Source organism: Armigeres subalbatus, chromosome 2 (genome assembly GCF_024139115.2).
Source record: "Armigeres subalbatus isolate Guangzhou_Male chromosome 2, GZ_Asu_2, whole genome shotgun sequence".
NCBI classification, from domain to species: domain Eukaryota; kingdom Metazoa; phylum Arthropoda; class Insecta; order Diptera; family Culicidae; genus Armigeres; species Armigeres subalbatus.
The window spans coordinates 173,265,644-173,286,110 of NC_085140.1; the positions used below are offsets into that span (position 1 = coordinate 173,265,644).

At 41.1% G+C, this 20,467-nt stretch overlaps 1 protein-coding gene across 2 annotated transcripts in view; it reads left to right on the forward strand.

The window, feature by feature from the left end:
• Window positions 1-1,572: 1,572 nt before the first annotated feature.
• Window positions 1,573-20,467, forward strand: part of LOC134211214 (uncharacterized protein DDB_G0271670-like) — a 36,541-nt gene continuing 17,646 nt past the window's right edge. For both annotated transcript variants that reach the window (XM_062687901.1, XM_062687900.1), the window contains exons 1-2: window positions 1,573-1,667; window positions 1,733-2,174. In XM_062687901.1, the coding sequence (XP_062543885.1) occupies window positions 1,573-1,667; window positions 1,733-2,174 (537 nt within the window). The remainder of the gene's footprint in view (window positions 1,668-1,732; window positions 2,175-20,467) is intronic.

The following is a 20,467-nucleotide window of genomic DNA, read 5'->3' on the forward strand; positions in this document are numbered from 1 at the left end:
CGCAAACACTATGCACGGCAAACGCCAATCTCTCGCCAGTTAAATAATTAAAATTGCATCGAAACAGCAAAGCATCCGAATCATTTTGCTGCAGTCAGTAGTTGCATTAATCTTCCAATCCAATCTCGACAAATTTTCCCCTCCAATGATTCAGCCACGCAATTCCACATGCTTCGGAAGCGTGAAGAAAATGCAAATCTAGTCTCAGCACAGACAACATATACATTGTTGGTCGCCCAACAGGGGTGTAGAGGAGGGTGGATCAAAATGCGCATGATGATATTTTTTGTTTACAGCATGTTTCACCCAAAAGTAAATCATCAAGAAATTATATAGCGAAAGACATTTGAAGTAAATTTTCTCAGAAGTACGAAGTTTAACCAAAAGGCAAAATACTAAGGAGACTACCGATATTGTCCATGATCAAGCTTGGTATCGGATCTGAGGCGGATTGACATCCAGAAATAACATTTCGACAGTAGTTATGATAGGACGGTTTCAGAGAAACCAACATAGCTCGTTGAACCCCATTTTATTGGTGCTTTTCGAATCATTTTCCCACACTTACCGACGTTTGCCAGGATTGGAATCTAAAATTGAAACTTATCGCTTCTGGCTAACATATGTAGCTACATTTGCACGAAGGTGCTCCGAGATTGTTGGTTATCCAGCAGCCTATCTTGCCGTTGTTGCTGACTGATTCGGCCGATGGCATTTATACTGACAAGAAGAAACCTTGTATAAGTGTTATAACGAGAAACGACAGCATTCAATCAATTCGACTAACAGCGCCAATTGAAGATAATATGCTCAGCCAGAGCAGGGTGTATAGATCTGCAGTGCCAGCTGCAATTCTGCATTAGAAATGTTGTTACTGCTTGTAGTTTTAAGTGTTCAAAGTGTTGTACTTGAAATGACTGGTCGTCTCCGCTTTATTATCCACGTCGTATGCAGTTATTTTGAAAGCAAATTTAATTTCTTCACTACTCAAGATATTGTGCAATAAATTGAAAATATAACGAATTGACTTTCCAGGGCCATGAATGACTATAATTTACTACCCTGTGCATTCAAAAGGCAAATGCTTGTTTTTCAATCTAAAAATCACTGCCCAACGGTATTCGCGCCTCGTCAAATGAACCAGACTTTGTGGCAACGACTGCCATGCGGCCCTTCCCTTCGTTGACGTAGCTTTCACCGCGTGCCGGCAGAAACGCCCAGTATGCAATTAGCAATTAATTAACCAGCCAGTAATTAATTAATTTGTTTATGTGACTTCCATATCAAGGTTAAACAGGAAAGTTAATCAGTCGCGAATTGCATTTGCATTTTTGGCCGATTGCAAATTAAGCCCAATTGAGCGACGTCGTCGTTGTCCAGTACCGTTTATATGCACTTGCCTCTTCGTAATTGATACAGCCGTAAACGGGTTGCAGTCCACCCCAAATCACACCCAGCTCCAGCGGGAGGGAAGAAACCGCCAGAAAGAATGCAATAATCAAATTTGCCACACACACCCTTTCAAATGAGCGACAGTAATTCAACGAATGCCCTTTCCTTCGGCTCTTCCAGATGCTATCGGTACAGTCGCCCGGCTGCGCGGGAATGGAGCGGCTCGGCGTTCCTGCCGGTAGTTCCATTGGCTCACCACCTCTCAGAGATGAACGGTAAGTTGCTGACAATGGTTCACTTTTGGGAGTTTCTAATCGGTTCCTATTTTACCTATTTCCAGAAGCCGGCGATTACGGGTGGACTCCGGCGTGACGGCGAATGCCGCCACCAGCAACTCTTACCAACATCTTCCCAACTTGCACCATCACAGCCATCATGCGCTTCACCACCACGATCATCTATTAGTAAACAGCGGTAGTAGTGATAATAGAAATTATATGAACAATCACAGCCATCAGCAGCAGTACCATCATACGGCGTCGACGACGACGACGACGCCAGGCAGTCGCCACAAGGATGCATGCTCTAGCAGTTCCAGCAGCGGAAGCAGTAGCAGTAGCAGCAGCAGTAGCTACGGCAAACACAGCAACCATCAAAGCACCAGCAGTTTCTACGGAGGAAACAACAACAGCAGTTTGTGCATCAACAGCATCAGCAAATGTCCGCATCACGTGGCACTACCGGATGGTGAACGGGGGCCGGACCGGAATCTGCAGATACCGGTAAGTTAGAGATCGCAATGTACAGCGTAGTGAAGCAAGCATTTACATCGATGTTTTATCCTTCGTATGAATTAGAGAAATTAAGCGAATGGCTTTGTCAAGCAAGTCATCGCTTCTATATTTTGTTATAAGAACAAGGCAAATATTTCCGTCCATCGTTGTAGGGGCTCAAATCAAGGAAAGCAACGCCAATTTGCTAGAACTCCACTATAGCAGAAAGTCTCTCCTGAGTCTCTCCTGTTTATTGGTTTTCAAGACTGTAACGAAAAGACGAAAATGCCTGCCCTACTTCAAAATTGTCAATTGTCTTAAAAATTATCCCTACTTTCAGTTGACTCACCCATTGATGTAATAATTGCTTACAAGACTAAAATAATGCAAATTTTTGCAATTCCTGATCATAATACTTGGTTTACAGTTGTCATTTGAGTGATAAAACGGCCTACTTTTCCATACCAACAGAATGGGTGCTTTAATGACCATTATGCAACTCAAATGGGTTGCATAATATTTATTATAGCACTCATTTGGGTGCTATAATGAAAAACCTACATTGGGACAGTAGTTATATGACTACATTTAGCTGAATTAGTCTGGGTGAGTGTTTAAATAGTGTAGGGTATTCACTCATGGTTTGAACCAAATGGCGGGTTTTAGATGAGCCGTCAAAACAAAGTTGATTTATTTCATAAAAGGGACGTGTTAGAACTGCGATTTCTAGTTTATATGAAAGCTTAGTTCATTATTTTTCCAAAAACATCCTGGGTGCACATATTTATGCATAGTTTTATTGAAAAAACTTTATAATTACATAACTTTGATTCGTACCATGGTTTGAACTACACTGTTCATGGTTTGAACTAAATTCGTACCATGGTTTGAACTACTGCAGCAGCCAGCAGCTCCTAAATATAATACTAATCACATGCATGAAACGCTGAGGAAATCTATAAAAAGCAAATTTGTATTAGTATTCATCTTCTCGCATACGATTAGTAACCCGAAACGTGTGAAAACGTCAAAATTATCGATATGAAAATTGCGATTGGAAATGTAAACAAAATGCTCCAGCTAGGCGCATGGAGCGCTCTAGCGGACAGCAGCAGAACATGACTGCATTTACAAGTTCAAACCATGGTACGAATTTAGTTCAAACCATGATCAGTTTTTACCTTGTATAAATGTTACTATTTTAACTATTTAAAACTGTTTCTCAATTGTGTAATGATGTCAATCGATTTCAGATAAAAATAGCGTTCTTTTGATATATTGATCTCACTTCTGTGTCATAAATGTGTCCTTTACGAGCTTTCTGAAATGATGCTACTGATGGGGGGGATTTAGCGCAAATTCAGGACGTTTTTAAATCGCTTTATTTTATTACTTAAACAATATGTACGAATGTTTAAATGAACTCTATCACTTCCAGTATACCTAAATATGCCATTCATACTGTTTTAGGTTCATTTCCTGCCAATGAGATGGTAATTTCTACTGATTTCAAAATGGTTCAAACCATGATACGATTTTCACTAGTTCAAACCATGATTGGATACCCTACTCTAAGCGTCTCGTAATAAATGAAATGGTTTGTTGGACATAAAATCACAATTTTCCAAAGGCAATTGCATCCATCGCTTCATAGCTTTTCAAGCTATGCAATTTAGCACGATAAGATGGAATCTTATTGTTCTCTGCCGCAACATAATTTATTGGCAAGAATGATCATGTGAAGTAAATTAGATAGTGCCCTTTTGGTACAAATTTATCATATTAAAGCCCATTTTTCGTCATTGCAAAAAATAGCGTGTGTAACTCGTTGCAAAACTCGATTTTTCAGCACTCGTAGTATTTATCCAACTTGGCAAGCCTCGTTGGATAAACGTACAACTCGTGCTGAAAATATCATCTTTTTGCAACTAGTTGCACAAACTACTATTAGATGCTTGAAGGATTTATGTGGAATCATAACAAATTCCAAAAAAAGCGAGTTTAGCTTCTTCTTATTGGAATTGTATCCATTCAGGATCATAGTACACCGCGATAAGAAGTAGACGTCATTTTTCCGTCTCCCGAATTTTTTTCATAAGTGAATTTCAGTGAAAATTAAACAGAAAAATTGAAAAAATGTGCTCTTTGGTTACAAATTCCTGGAGATAATGGTGCAATTTACAATGTTTGGGTGAATTCCAGTTATATTCAGTAAGCCGTTTCCTTTTACACCCTCTGTTCTATTTTTCTTCAACGATCATTTGCATCCGATTGACAACTAAACAGAACTAAATACGAACAGCATTACCTTCATCTACTTTCTATGAGTTCTACATCAATATGCAGTCGATAGCATTTTCTGTGAATACCTAAATTATAGGAGCCGCGCACGGGTGCTGTAACCAGATAAGCGCTCATCTTAGTCCCAGATTTTCTTATACATATACACCTTCAAAACAATAAATGCCAGTTCAGATTACATAAATATGTAGCTTAAACATATAACCCTATAATTTCTATGAGTGATAGACATTTGGTGTCTTTCACAAAATATTTCACGGGCAATTTTGCTTAAGTAGCTAGTAGTAAAAATCTTCTTCAATGGCTCTACATTCCAACTGCTTTTCAATGTGGTATTCTATTAGCATTTCCTCAGTTTGATTAGGTTCCCGCCATTTCATGAGTATGTGTCTTGTGTTTTAATGTACAGCAGGCTAAATATTCACAAATTTGGAAATAATAATTTAGAACGGTACATAATGGGGCCCTTCTTAGCCGTGCCCTTCTTAGCCGTGCGGTAAGACGCGCGGCTACAAAGCAAGACCATGCTGAGGGTGGCTGGGTTCGATTCCCGGTGCCGGTCTAGGCAATTTCGGATTGGAAATTGTCTCGACTTCCTTGGGCATAAAAGTATCATCGTGCTAGCCTCATGATATACAAATGCAAAAATGGTAACCTGGCTTAGAAACCTCGCAGTTAATAACTGTGGAAGTGCTTAATGAACACTAAGCTGCGAGGCGGCTCTGTCCCAGTGTGGGGATGTAATGCCAATAAGAAGAAGACATAATAGAAAAACGTATTGTACATTATATTAAAATTCGTGCTTCTCACTGATTTCACTATATTTATTATATGAGTTGTATGAATTCTATCTATACATACTACTTCGATATCATACTGGGTCAGACTGAGGATCATAATCGTCGACTCAGGCCTGGCCATTTCATGACTTTTTACAAGAATTAACGATGCGCGTCGTCAATAATATTGTTTTCTATGTTAGTGTGAGATATGTTAACTTTGCCATCATAGTATTTTATTTATAGTGATATGACTGTTAGTATAAGTACCATATAGAAGAAAGTTCACTGTCTTATTAGTTGTTTATTTATTTAATTAAACACATGGTGCAACTGTTTTTGCCTTTCTCGTATACTAAGTATACGGTAAAGGCTATATGATCGCTCAAAAACAAATTTTATAGAAGGCCCGGAGACCCATAGTGTTATATAGCGATCGACTCAGCTCGACGAATTGAGGTGATGTCTGTGTGTGTGTGTGTATGTGTGTGTGTCTGTGCGCATCCACCCAAAAAAAATGTCACTCATTTTTCAGGTACTTATCCTTAACCGATTTACTCGCAACAAGTTGCATTCGACGCAGGATACTCTACCATTGTTTCCTATTGAAAATTGGTCAGATCGGACTATGGGCTCGGAAGTTATGGCCAAAATACCACTTTTTTTTATAAAAAAAGAAGTAAAAAAATGTCACTCATTTTTCAGGCACTTATCCTTAACCGATTTACTCGCAACATGTTGCACTCGACGCAGGATACTCTACCATTGTTTCCTATTGAAAATTGGTCAGATCGGACTATGGGATCGGAAGTTATGGCCAAAATACCACTTTTTTATTAAAAAATGAGTAAAAAAATGTCACTCATTTTTCAGGTACTTATCCTTAACCGATTTACTCGCAACAAGTTGCATTCGACGCAGGATAGTCTACTATTGTTTCCTATTGAAAATTGGTCTGATCGGACTATGGGCTCGGAAGTTATGGCCAAAATACCACTTTTTTTATTAGAAAATGAGTAAAAAATGTCACTCATTTTCAGGGACTTATCCTTAACCGATTTACTCGCAACATGTTGCACTCGACGCCGAATACTCTCCCATTGTTTCCTATTGAAAATTGGCCAGATCGGACTATGGGCTCAAAAGTAATGGCCAAAATACTATTTTTATAATGCACGAGAAAGGCACCATCACCGCTAGGTGGATTAATCAGGGTTTTTCAAGATAATATCGTTCTTTGGCGAATTTAGTTCTGATGAATTTCGTCGTATGTATTTATCTCTGACTGCTTTCCAGCTACACCCGTAGGTCGGCGCGCGCGAAGCTTGTAGCGGTGGTCAGTCACTGCCATCGAGTGATTAAATAGTTGAGCATTATATTTCGTTTGAGTCGATTACACGCTTGTTCGTTCTGAGAGAAAAATAATGAATTACGAAACATTCCTCAAGAAGTCGTCGTCGTCGTTTTTGGATATAAGATTCACCTCACAATGCATTTGTACTAATAATAAACAATTCCATAATTTTTCGTTACTGTTTCTACGCGTTATGAATATTACAAAAAGGATTCACATTGCCGTCAATTCACTGTGAGAGATGCATATTCTCGCGTTAAAGAAATAATATTGTAGGCGTTTAAGTTACGAAACAAATGAACAGCCGCTCACTTTGAGCCATCTATTGCTTATCCTCGCGGTGAATGAACAAATTGAAGTGCACGATCGAACGCGTTTGAAAGTACAGAAGTAGTTCCGTGTATTTTGTTTTACCTTGTATGATAGAAAAATATAAATAATTAGTACGCTATCGAACGTTTTTGAAAAAATGATCTCGAGATTTGCGTTGTTTCGTTCTGCTTTGTACGTTCATATTCACTACACGTTACACACGGCAACCGTTTACCAAAACGAACCCTGCTACAATTCCTACCACCTATATCCAATATCCCAGTGATTTCTCGTGGAAGTGCAGATGACTCGTCGGCTTCTATCAAAGCGAGTATCACGTCAACATTTTCCTACCCATTCCTCAATTGACCTGCATTCGGACACGGCCGGCGTCGGTATTGCCTTAATTTTGGTTACCAGTTTTTACACATTGAGGATGATGTTAGTCCCAAATATCATCTGTTGGTTCTCTGTGTAATTACAGCTGACCTGGCAATAACGGAGGAGCAACCGTGGGCGGTCAATCATGCTCATGCTCATGCTCATGCTCTTATTGGAATTGTATCCATTCATGAGCCATTGCCGCCTCCCAGCGAAGTGTTCATTCAGCACTCCACAGTTTTTTTTTTTATCTTTCGTTTATTTGGAAGGCTCATTTGCCGTGAAGCGTTACGGAGCCGAAATCAAGTTTAACAATACATTTCTTGATTCTTATACATAGTGTTAGTTTTGGGGAACCGAAAGACTCGCGGTTTAGTCGAGGTTAGGGAATACAATAATACAGTAGGAAAGGAAAGGATTTTAGGGTGCTTAAGTAATTACGATGCTGATGTTCACAAAGTTGACATTCCTCGCATTTTTACATCTGTAACGAGACAAACAAACTTTTTTGGGAGACAACGTTGAGAGGAAGACATACGGAAGGGATTAACGACAGACATTGTAATGTACAACAATAAGAATACATTCGTAATGGGGTACGAGAGACAAGGAAATGATTACAGTCTTACATCAGCAACTTTCAAAAATTGGTGGACCAGGGACATGTACTCGAGATCAAGGCCCGACAACACTTCGCTAATAGGCTTTGGTTGTTTTCCTCGGACCCGGAGATGTTCAGTTAGCGCAGATCTGGGGCCACGATGCTCCTCGCACGCCCACACGACATGATTGATGTCCTGATAATCCTCGCCGCGAACACAGAGATTTCCTTCCGAGAGCCCCACTCTGAAAAAATGTGCATTTAAAGTGTAGTGATTGAACATTAGACGAAATATGGTTCGAATGAAGTCTCGTCCCATACTCAATTTGTTGAACCATGGACGCTTCGACACCTGCGGGCGAATTGAATACAGCCATCTACCCAACTCCCCATTTGTCCATTTATGTTGCCAGCTGTTCAAGGTTTCTGAACGAACTAATGTGAAAAATTCATCGAAGGTGATTTTCAGATCGTAAATATCACCTTCCATAGCGCCCACCTTAGCCAAAGAGTCCGCTTTCTCATTTCCCGGGATCGAGCAATGAGAAGGAACCCAAGCCATGGTGATTGTGTAAGACCGTTGTGATAAGGCACTCAAAGCTTTCCGTATCCCATTCAGAAGATACGCTGAGTGCTTAACCGGTTTCATTGACCGAACAGCCTCCAAGGAACTTAGACTGTCGGTGAAGATATGAAAAGTGGTCAGGAGGTAGGGATGCGATTTGCTCGAGTGAATAGTGTATAGCTGCTAGCTCAGCAGTATACACGGAATAAGGCTCTTTGAGCTTAAAGTAGGCGCTATGAAAAACGTTGAAAACACCGGAAACCAGTGGAGTCATCAATTTTTGACCCGTCTGTAAAAAGCTTCTCTCCTCACTGGCGTGCCCGTATTTGCTTGCAAATAATGGAGGTATGACCTCCGCACACAGAAAGTCTGGTATTCCATGAACCTCCTGCTTCATGGACAGATCAAAAGTAACAGAGGAACTGTAAGAGTCTAAGAAGTTAGCACGATTGGTATCTACCGAAGAAGGGCTTACCTCCAGCGTTATGTACCAGTGGTAAATACTCATGAATCGAGATTGAGGGTTTTGTTCGAGCAGCTTCTCGAAGTTATCAATGACCAATGGATTGAGAACCTCACAGCGGATGAGGAACCGGAGCGATAATTCCATGAAACGATTGGTTAGTGGCAGTACTCCCGCAAGTACTTCCAAGCTCATTGTATGTATCGAATTCATACATCCTAACGCGATACGGAGACAGCGGTACTGAATCCTTGAAGCTTCAGCATGTGTGTTTTAGCCGCGGACTGGAAGCAGAAACTACCGTATTCGAGGACCGACAAAATGGTTGTTCTATACAACGTCATAAGATCTTCGGGATGCGCTCCCCACCATGTTCCGGTTATTGATCGCATGAAGTTGATCCGTTTCTGACATTTTTGTGTCAGATGCACGATGTGCTTCCGGAAGGTACATTTCGAGTCGAACCAGACCCCGAGGTATTTAGAAGATATGCTATGAGTGATTGTCTTACCCATCAGTTGGAGCGGGAACTTTGCCGGCTTATGTTTTTTTGAAAAGACAACCATCTCAGTTTTCTCCGGAGAGAATTCGATACCCAGCTTCGTAGCCCAAGTGGACAAATTGTCCAGAGTATCTTGCAACGGTCCTTGCAGATCAACCGATGTTGGCCCCGAAACGGATACAACACAATCATCTGCAAGCTGTCTCAACAAGCAATTTGGCATGAGACATTCATCAATGTCTCTGACGTAAAAATTGTAAAGAAGGGGGCTCAAACATGAGCCCTGGGGGAGACCCATGTAGCTAATTCGTGAAGTTGCCGAGTCACCATGTTTCTCAACTCATACGCTTCTCTGACAACAAATTGTACAAATAGTTGTTCAAAATTGGTGAAAGTCCACACTCGTGGAGTTTGTCAGATAAGACATCGACGCAAACTGAATCAAAAGCCCCCTTAATGTCCAAAAACACTGAGCCCATTTGCTCTTTTTTAGCGAAAGTAAGCTGAATTTCTGAAGAAAGCAACGCAAGACAGTCGGGCGTTCCCTGCGCCCTGCGGGACCCAATTGGTGTATCTGACAACAAACTATTCGATTCAACCCATTTGTCTAGCCGGAAGAGAATCATCTTCTCCAACAACTTCCGAAGACATGACAGCATCGCGATGGGGCGATACGAATTATAATCCGACGCGGGTTTTCCGGGCTTCTGGATGGCTATCACCCCTCACTTCCTCCAATCATCCGGAACAATGTTGCACTCCAGTAACTGATTGAACAAGTTCAATAAGCGCCTCTTCGCGACGTCTGGGAGGTTTTTGAGCAAATTGAACCTGATTCTATCCATCCCTGGAGCGGAATTGTTACATGAAAGGAGAGCAAGTGAGAATTCAATCATCGAAAAGGGACGATCCATATCATCCCTGTCTGCAAAAGCATCACGTAGCTCTTGCCTCACCGGTACCGAATCCGGACAAACTTTCTTTGCGAAGTCAAGTATCCACCGCGACGAGCTTTCACGATCTTCGTTTACGGACGACGCGTTACGCATTCTTCTCCCGACGGCCCACAGAGTTTTCATTGAAGTCTCGCGCGATAAACCTTCAACAAAAGTGCGCCAATATCCGCGCTTCTTCACTTTGACCAGTTTCTTGAACTGGATTTCGAGCGCGGTGTATCGTTTGTGAAGAACGATCGCCCCGTGTTTCCGAAATTCTTTGAACGCGGCGGATTTCTCGCGATAAAGTTGCGTACACTCGATGTCCCACCACGGACTGTAGGGTTTTACGAACCGAAGCTCCTGGCACCGGCCGACGTTGTGCCTGAAGAGCGCTTTCAAGAATCAACTGCGATAGAAACTTGTACTCTTCCCGCGGGGGAAGTGCTTCTATCGACTGTATGCCATCGCTGATGGCGTCCGCATATTTGCCCCAATCGATGTGCTTCGTGAGGTCATATGAAAGATCGATGAAAGCAGATTGCTTATGTCCATTGGAAATCGAAACTTCGATCGGCAAATGATCACTACCATGGGGATCTTGGACCACCTTCCAAGTACAGTCCAACGATAATGAGCTCGAACAAATGGAAAGATCTAGACGGCTATCTCTTGCTGGAGGAGCCACTCGTGTAACTTCTCCTGTATTCAAAATTGACATATTGAAGTCGTCGCAGAGGTCGTATATCATTGATGAACGGTTGTCGTCGTACAGTTCCCCCCAGCCTGTTCCGTGGGAGTTAAAATCTCCCAGGAGCAACCGTGGCTCGGGCATAACCGAGCAGATGTGCGAGAGATCTCTTCGAGATATCGCGGTGTTTGGAGGAAGATATATCGAGGCGATACTGAGGTCTTTTCCTCGAATAGTCACCTGACATGCGACAGCTTCGGTTGCCAGACATCGGCGCAAGATCGACTCTATAGAAGGAGTGCTGTTTTTGATCCCTAAAAAGCACCCCTCCATATCGATTTGCCCGATCGCGGCGGATTATGTTGAAATCAGGAAAATGAAGGTTCACATCTGGTGTTAGCCATGTTTCACATAAAGTAAAAGCATCGCATTGTAATTTGTTAACTAAAAATTTAAAAATATCTAATTTTGGAAGAATACTTGACAGTTCCACTGTAGAATCGAAATCATGTTACCCTTATTGACTAAGTTAGCCATCGAAGGATACAAATGACTCGAGGAGGGGCATTTTCGAAGCCAGCTGCTTCAGGAGAGGAGTCAGAATAGGAAGAACAGTTTTGACCATGTTCTTCACGGGGTCAGAAGCATCAAAGAAGTTGATGATGAGCTCCACGATGCCAGAAAGTGTGAACATTGGAGCGCTCGGAAGTTCTTCTCTTTCTGGCTGAGAAAACGCAAAAAATGGGGTATCTGGGATTTTAGATGTTCCCGGAAGCGGTGGAAACTCTCGATCATCCTGATGTGAAACCACAAAAGTTGATCGTTTTGAGTATTTCCTCCCGCTTTGAATTTCACCATGTTGGATTGGGGCTCACTTTGAGGCTGTTTTCTAGGCTTTTTCGAGGGTCGCTGGCTCTGTTTTACTCTCTTCCTCGTTGAGCCATTGAAAACAAAGGGAACCCCATTTCCAACCTCGGAGTCAGAGCTACCTTGATCGTCCAAAGGAAGAGACGAGTAGATGGTGTCAGAAACGAGTGGAGGAGCGGCCTTCCTCAACATTTCGGCGTAACTTCGCCGAGAACGTTGCTGAAGAGACCGCTTCTGATGGATTCGCTGCTGTATGTACGTTGGGCAAGCTTCAAGAGCATGTGGAGGGCTTTCGTTACAATAGACACATTTCGGTGCCGTTTTGCACGTCCCTCCACATGCTTCTCTCCGCATGATGCACAGCGAGGTTTATTGCAGCAGTACTGAGCGGTGTGGCCCAGCTGCTTGCAATTAACACAATTCATCACCTTCGGTACATACAGCCGAACAGGTAGACGAAGTTTGCCAATCACTACGTAGTCAGGCAGTGCGGACCCGGAAAAAGTGACGCAGAAAGAGTCAGACGGGGAATAACTCCGCTTCTCTCCCTCCTGCGACACTGAATACATTTGTTTGCAATCCAGTATCGCAACAGGAGGCAAAGAAACGTTCTTGAAACGACCGAAACCTTGTTTCAAATCGTCGCATGTCATACTTCCCTCCGTCACCACCCCCGCGATCTCACACACTGCTGACGGTAAATACACCCTATATTCGAGAGTGAAAAGCTCACAGGTGACAATCTCGTTGGCCTGTTTGCGATCACTGACCGTGACACGGAGTTTACTGGACCCAACCATGTCAATGGTCGTGACAGACGAAAATCGCTTTTCCAGATCTTTGCTAATCTGGCTGATATTCAAACGTTTGCCTTTGGGTCGAAAGAAAACAACATACGGCCCACTAGAGTCGTGAGGGTAGACCTTGGGACGGGGGCTCGTAGAGGAAATTTTTGCGTTGCTGGTGTCCATTTCGTTTTGGTTTGGAACACCTGAATGCAACGAAACATCTGACATGGAATACGAAGTACCTCGCTAACTTCGCCTTCGCGCATTGCGGACACGAAATGCCGCTGCAGCGAGGCACAATCTCTTTTAAAACTAAACAATTATCACAAGGGCAGAAAAAACACACACACAAACAAAATAACGATTTGGGACAGAGGGGAAGACGAGTAAAAAAGAAAGAAAAAAAACTATTCCCATAAGATGGAGAAGAGAGGGGAACAATGAGAGGGAGCTCAATTAAATACTTGCGTTCACACTGCTGTGTTGCCGGCTAACAGTTCTGGAAGCACACACTAGCTCGATGGACACTCGCCGGTGGTGCAGTCGAAGCGAACCACGCTATTGTTGGTGTTCTCGCCGCACCCAACACTGCAACTGGGTGGATGGATGGTGGCAGGACGGCACGTCTGTGTTGGTGGAGACGCACGATGGATGATGACTGTCGGCGTGGGACGATGATGCCTGCGCCTGCGATGGACGCCGAATAAACTGCAAAGTTTTGCGTAGTTGCAAAACCAACGAAATGGTTACTTAACTGCTACAGCTAAGCACCACTTCCACTCAAGCACTATGCTTCAAAACACTTTCGGAAAAAAACCACTACCTGTACTTCAGGAAAAAAACCGAATGAGAAGCAGACCGTACGCGGACTAACAACCGTCTCGCACGGATGCTCGACGTGGAATCAAAGCACTCCACAGTTGTTAACTTGGAGGTTATGTTACCATTTTTGCATTTGTATATCAAGAGGCTAACACGATGATACTTTCATGCCCAGAGAAGTCGATTTTCAACTCGAAAATTCTGGACTGAACTGCGAATCAAACCCAGCTACTTTCAACATGGTTTTGTTTTGCAGTCACGCATCTTACCTCAATGCTAAGGAATGCGAATTAGTATCCTTCTAATTGGTTTTATTACGTTATTTGCGGGGCCTTCCTTAGCCGTGCGGTAAGACGCGCGGCTACAAAGCAAGGCCATGCTGAGGGTGGCTGGGTTCGATTCCCGGTGCCGGTCTAGGTAATTTTCGGATTGGAAATTGTCTCGACTTCCCTGGGCATAAAAGTATCATCGTGCTAGCCTCATGATATACGAATGCAAAAATGGTAACCTGGCTTAGAAACCTCGCAGTTAATAACTGTGGAAGTGCTTAATGAACACTAAGCTGAGAGGCGGCTCTGTCCCAGTGTGGGGATGTAATGCCAATAAGAAGAAGAAGAAGACGTTATTTGTATTTTGACACACATATAGATGTCAATCATGATATTTTTTTTTCTTGAAAAAAAATCAGTTATGTTTATGTGACGCAAAAGACTACTGAAGCAGTGAAGCATTTCAAAATCCTTGACGTCATGATATAGTATTAAAAAGTTTACAATTCGGTTTGAATGTAAAATGTTGCATTCATGAAATGACAAATGTGTAAACCTATTTGTGGAGAACAAGGAAAACCCTCAAAAATACAACTTACTGTTCAGATCAAAGGCGCTCTTTGTGTTGAAAATTCAATAGTTCAAGATCTTTGTAAATATATTGCAACCACTCTCGTTGATAGCTGGATGCCGTCAACATTAAATCCTGCTAATTGATACCCACAAGGAAAATTACTGAACTCCCTCAACTCACAGGATAAGAAGCAATCAACCCTTTTGCCTCCTTTAAATGCGAAAAAGATTCCACGTATAACCTGCCAGTGTTTACCGTTGCTGCAAATCGACTGCATAAAACAGGTCACCATGTATTAAAAATAGCCAAGGACTGCATCAGCAGCATCATTCAACTACGGTCGCTCAAAAAGGGCTATCTGCTGCGATGCCAGGCTAGGTACCCACTCTTGCATGTAGGAGTAATGGGGGTGCGTTTCTATGTAGAACAAACACATGTGCTGCAGAAAAAGAATATGTTGCCATGCCCCAAGAGTGTGCTTTTGTTCTACTCGTATCACCTACTTTGGGGGAAAGGAAAAACTCGCATTACAATGCCCGGCTGCAGTAGAACCTGAGGGTTACCAAATGTGTGGCTTGTAGGCCCGTTACTAAAACGCGTAGGTGCAGGTAAAAACAAATGCGTTTCTGGCGCTGACTTCTTCAAAAAATCATGTTGTATTTCGATCGAAACTACGAATTTACAATCCAATCCTTTCGAATGAATTCGATTGTGGCAAAATACTATTTATTCTAATGCTTCTTGATAAAATTAATTAAATTGAGATGGAGAATTCTGTAACATGATCATCGTGGAAGTTTGCCTATGCGAAGAAAATCGGCTCAAAGTTAGTGAGAGAAGCCTTTGTTTGCCTTTGGCTTCTAAGCCTTAGTAGCGGATTACGCGAGAATTAATTTTCGGTCGAATAGAAACGCGAATAGAAAATATTGAAGAACTTATCATGGCCAAACATTATTTAGACGAAGAGAGTCCACAACACCACGGGAGGAAAAACGCCTCTTGGTATTCACTCATATTAATTCCAGAAACGCTTTTTTATTATTCAATAGCATTTATCGTGCTTAGGATAGGAATGGAAAATGTTTTGAAACAATTTTGTGAAGGAAACTTCCACTCTAGGCAATAATGTATCACGCGTCTCCACGCTACATCGTTTACTGAAAGATAGAAAAAAAAGATAAAAACGAGAGTCACAGTCACAGTTACAAAAATGGTTTGTGTGATGTTATTGAAGCTAGGATCTCAATATTTTTTACAGCATTACATTCCTCATGCTTACAGCATTACGCTCCTCATTACATGCTAAAAAAAGACCGTTAACACGACCGTACCAGGCATTTTTGTGGCTGTGTAACTTTCGCTCACCTAAGTGTTGTTTTGTGTGAATGAAACACAAAATAGTGTTCATCATTTAGAGCTTCTTAATTTGAAACATGTAAAACATCTTCCAAAACTGTATATTCCAAAATTTTATACAGTTTCTGTATGGTTCTTATGCAGAAATGCTTTAAAATCTGCCATCCGCTGGTTGGGTATTGAAGCAAGAAGAAACAAATAAAATGTATTGATTAGCTCGAGTAATGCCGATCTGCGTTTGTCTCCACCATCGCATTTTCGTTCAACAGAAGCTAAATAAGCTCCCAACATTTCGTATAGAAAGGTCAAAACACTTGTCTCTGATTATGGAGAAAAACATCTACTTAGAATCCGCATTATTCGGTACACTTCTGCACCTTCTTCTCAGTCAACCTGCATGAGTGAGTATCTTGCCACGGGCAGCCTGCCAAGTTGCTCGTGCTGGTGGATGGCTTTTGAAAAAACATCCTTGGCATGGAATACGAAAGCCCATAGCCATCATCGTGCGTTGTTGTAGCCGTAGCATATCTGATGACGACAACACCGATCAGGGACGAATTGCACTCTGTAACTTGATACGGGCGCTGAGCTGCAACGACGACGATGGGAGATGTGCAAGAAAATTATGCACTCGGAACGAACGGACCTCGGCTGGAAAGGGAAAATCTAGGTCAATGCAGGTGATTAATTTCTACCATATGAAAAGGATGTGAAGGGGTCTTCAAGGAGCTTCACCGCGTAAAGCATGAGCTTTATATAATTGTTGTATATGTGAAGTAATCGATTGGCTTCACAATATGAAGCTTTTCCAGAAATTCGTGGATTTTGAGTAATACTAATATTAGATCAATTTTAATGGACCGTCAAATCTTCAGAATTAGGTTTTAATTTGTCCCGTAATTATGGATATTTTTTTAGATTATTTTTGGGTCGTTTTTTACCTATATGGTAAAATGTTATGAAATGCACCCGTGGGGAAAACGACCAAACTCTATATCTATATTCTCATAATATTAAGGTTTTATGGAATATAAGTCATGTTTTGGATTTTTCCCTTTACACTGTTTTGAGCACACATTAAGTAATTGGGTTGTTTGGGGGTATATATGTTTTACATATTCTTAATCTGCATAAAAACTGAGCCTAATTCCAATTTTACTGAATTTTTGGAGCCTGGAACTATTTTTTAATTTCCATTTTATATTTATATGGCACTAAAATTTGTTCTTATGCTGCATGGGCCAACTGTCATTCTATGAATGTTAGTGTCATTCTATAGATTGAAATGGCTTATTGTTTGCTGTATTAAAATGTAAATAAAAGGTTTACAAACAAAATAAAAATATGTTGGAGTTCAGAAAAGCAAGCTCTTTATGTTAAACTATAAAAACCTCATATTTTTCTCTGCTAAACAACCCAATTTCTTCAAATTCGTCATCAATATCCATACTCAATCCATTGCATGTTCATTATATTATTTTTCCAAATATTACATTTGAAATTCACAGCGAGGTGCTCTAAACAGTGTCAAATAAATGTTGTTTCCTATAACATTTGCTTAAAAAAAACAAAAATTGATTTTCCATGGGTTTACCTTCACCCGCACTGACGAAACTACCCATGCAGCATCAATTATAGTAACCCATGAGTCAGCAGACAAAATTTGACAGCTCTATCAGTCGAATTCTAACCGTGATGGCACAAACAGTGAAGCAACTCTGTTCAGAAGTGTGCGCATTCAAAGAACGACACCCCCCGCGTCGAAAACGGGTATCGTGCAGCACCTCGTGGACGTCAGATACACCTGTTCCGGCATCTACAACATCTTGGCACTGTTAGACAACAATCAGAGCATCGAAAGAAAGCCCAGTTCTGAGAGAATCTTTCGACTGAGAAAACTTGTAGTAAAGTGTCTTTCGGCGTTGCAGTCTCGAAGAAATTAAAAACTATTTAGTTTCAATGTCCGACGTTTCGATGTATTTAACATCTTTATCAAATTATAATCCTTGAATAGTTTCTAATTTCTTCGAGACTGCAACGCCGAAAGACACTTTACTGAAAGCCCTGAAGAAGCTCAAAAGGAAGCAAATCACTGCACTTGGCCCGAAGGTTGGTGCCACCGGTCCACTGGTTTCGGAGCTCCAGCCATCCGGAAAAAGTACTTTTTTAATGCAAACGTTATAACATGTTTTTTGCTTTACGCAAATTTAGGTTAGCGACTTTCGTCTTACTTTGTACAATGTGGGAAACGATAGTGAAAACCGAGAAAATGTGTTTTTAAAGGAAGAATATTTATGAAATGTGGCGAAAAAAGAATCCTCCTTACTGTATGCTAGACGGAATTTTTATAATGTTTTATTAGTTCTAGTGGTGAAACCTAATAAATATGATTAAAGTGTGTTAGATAAGATTTACTATGCTGTGAAAGGACGGGAACGAAGGTGCTGTTTGCAAGAGATGGCGCCACAAGATTTGTAGTAAAGTGCATTTCTTTGTTAGACAAATCACTTGTTCTTAGCAACTACGCGTCACATAAAAACGAATCCTAGGAAAAGAGATCTTATTGTGTATTCATACTGAATTCAAGCAGTTTACTTTAAATTTCTTTACCATTGTTTTCCACCTAGTGTGTGTGCAAGTAATATTGAAAACGTACGATATCGAACAAAACATGTCACTGATGTAAATGCAAAATCTAATTGATTAAAACACTCAACATCACCATCTGTTGTTTGATGTTGTAAAGATTTCAATTAAAACTGCAGATGGAGTAGCTGATATCTGAATACTGACCACGTAATATTGATAGTTTCGAACATTACTTGTATCGAGAACTGTGACGATACCCAGGTAGATGTTCAATCGTGTGCTCTGATGGTGTCATATACAGTAGTATTCTGATTTTACCACCCCTGATGAATTTTGGTGAGCCAAAAAAGGGAGAATGATAACAAATGAAAATTATTTATTCTTTCATTCTATCAAAATAATTGCCCGAAAAGCAAATAACCCTTGGCAAATAACAAATGGCCATTTAACGAATACCTTTAAATATACAAAGTTAATATTTAATTTAGTTTAGGAAAAGTGAACATTTATTTCCTTGTTAAGTGTGTGATAAGTGAGAAATGAGATGTTCGAACTTCGAAGTGAGAAGGGAGAAGTTAAAAGTAATTGGTGAAAAGTGAGAAGGAAATTATGATAAGCTTGAAGTAAGTTGAGAGTATTGATAAGTGAAAAGTTTGAAGTTGGTAATGGGAAGTGAGACACGAGAGGTCGAGAAGTGAACGATGATAATTGGGAAGTGGTGCTTAAGAAATGAGTCGTGAGAAATGCCACAGGAGGAAAAAGGAGATAAAGTAAGAAGAGAGATGGAAGGAGAAATAAGGAAGAAGGTAGAAGGAAAAAAGAAGTAAAAAAGAAAAAGTAAGAGAGTATGAATAAGGAAGGAGGAGGAAGGGAGAAAAAGAAGTCAGAAGGGAAAAACTGAAGCATTAAGGAGGGAAAAGGGTGAAATGAGAAGGAACACGCCGGATTTAAAACGAACATCGGGTGAATTTTTCAGGCCGGCTCACACGTGCGGAACTTTTTCGGTGTTTGTTTTCGATTAAAAAAAATAGTTAGGGGCTTAAAAAATATGGGTTCTTCGTGAGTATAACGGGCTTGGTGATCATATGATTACCGCTTCTGCCTCATACGCAGGAGGTTGTGGGTTTAATTCCAGGCCCGTTCAATTCTTCTACTTTTTATGATTTCATATATTTTCCATGTTCTAGCAATTGCTAGAACTGGAAATGGGAACCGTTTCCATCTTCTATCCCTATACTTACAACTTGATTAGTTCTATCAGGTAACTGTTAGAATTCGAAATGAGCAAAAAAGCTCGTTTCGGCATCCAATTAGAATATACACCACCCTTTCATTACTATCATATTGGCAACCCGTAACCAAGACGAACCTCTGCCAGAAACTAACCCCCCGATTCCAATAAAATTCCGCAGGAACTCGTGGCGAGTGCAGAGGTGTTCTCGGCTTGCAGTGGGCGAGTGACTACATCATCAATTACTTCCCATCTCTGATGACCGCGAGGATGTGGCCAGCGCCGTTATCGACAATCCAAAATACTAGAGTTTTCGGACTGTGCACATTGGAGTTGAAGAGCAAATCCCATGCTTTCATCCATTGGTTCCCTTTGCAATTGCGATTGATCTGTTTGATCCCGGAGTAGCCACTACGAAATGCATGGTCATCATGTTCATGCTCATGCTAAAAAAATATGGGTTCCTTGTGGAAGTTGACCTTAAATAAGCAAGAGAATCGACTGCGACAATACAACGAGATACAATTTTTGACGAGAAAGGTCAATTCCACCAAGACCTTGGATGACTTCTCGAAGTTTCATTTGGAATATGAAGATGAAATCCTAAAAGGCAAACGAGTCCACCGGTAGGAATTGGTAGACATCCAAAACGTTGTTAGTCTTCTTCTTCCTTTATCAAGTTCGCCATGCCAACACCCTTTTGGCATCCACTGTAGTAAACACTTTGGCCTTTCCCAACTCCGTAAGAATTTCTTCTAAAGTATTGAATTGACCTTTCCCGTCAAAAATTGTATCTCGTTTTATTGTCTCAGTCGATTATTTAAGGTCAACTTTCCCAAAGAACCCATATTTTTGAAGCCTCTAACAATTTTCAAAATCGAAAACGAAAACCGAAAAACTCCAGCTCGTGTGAACCGACCTG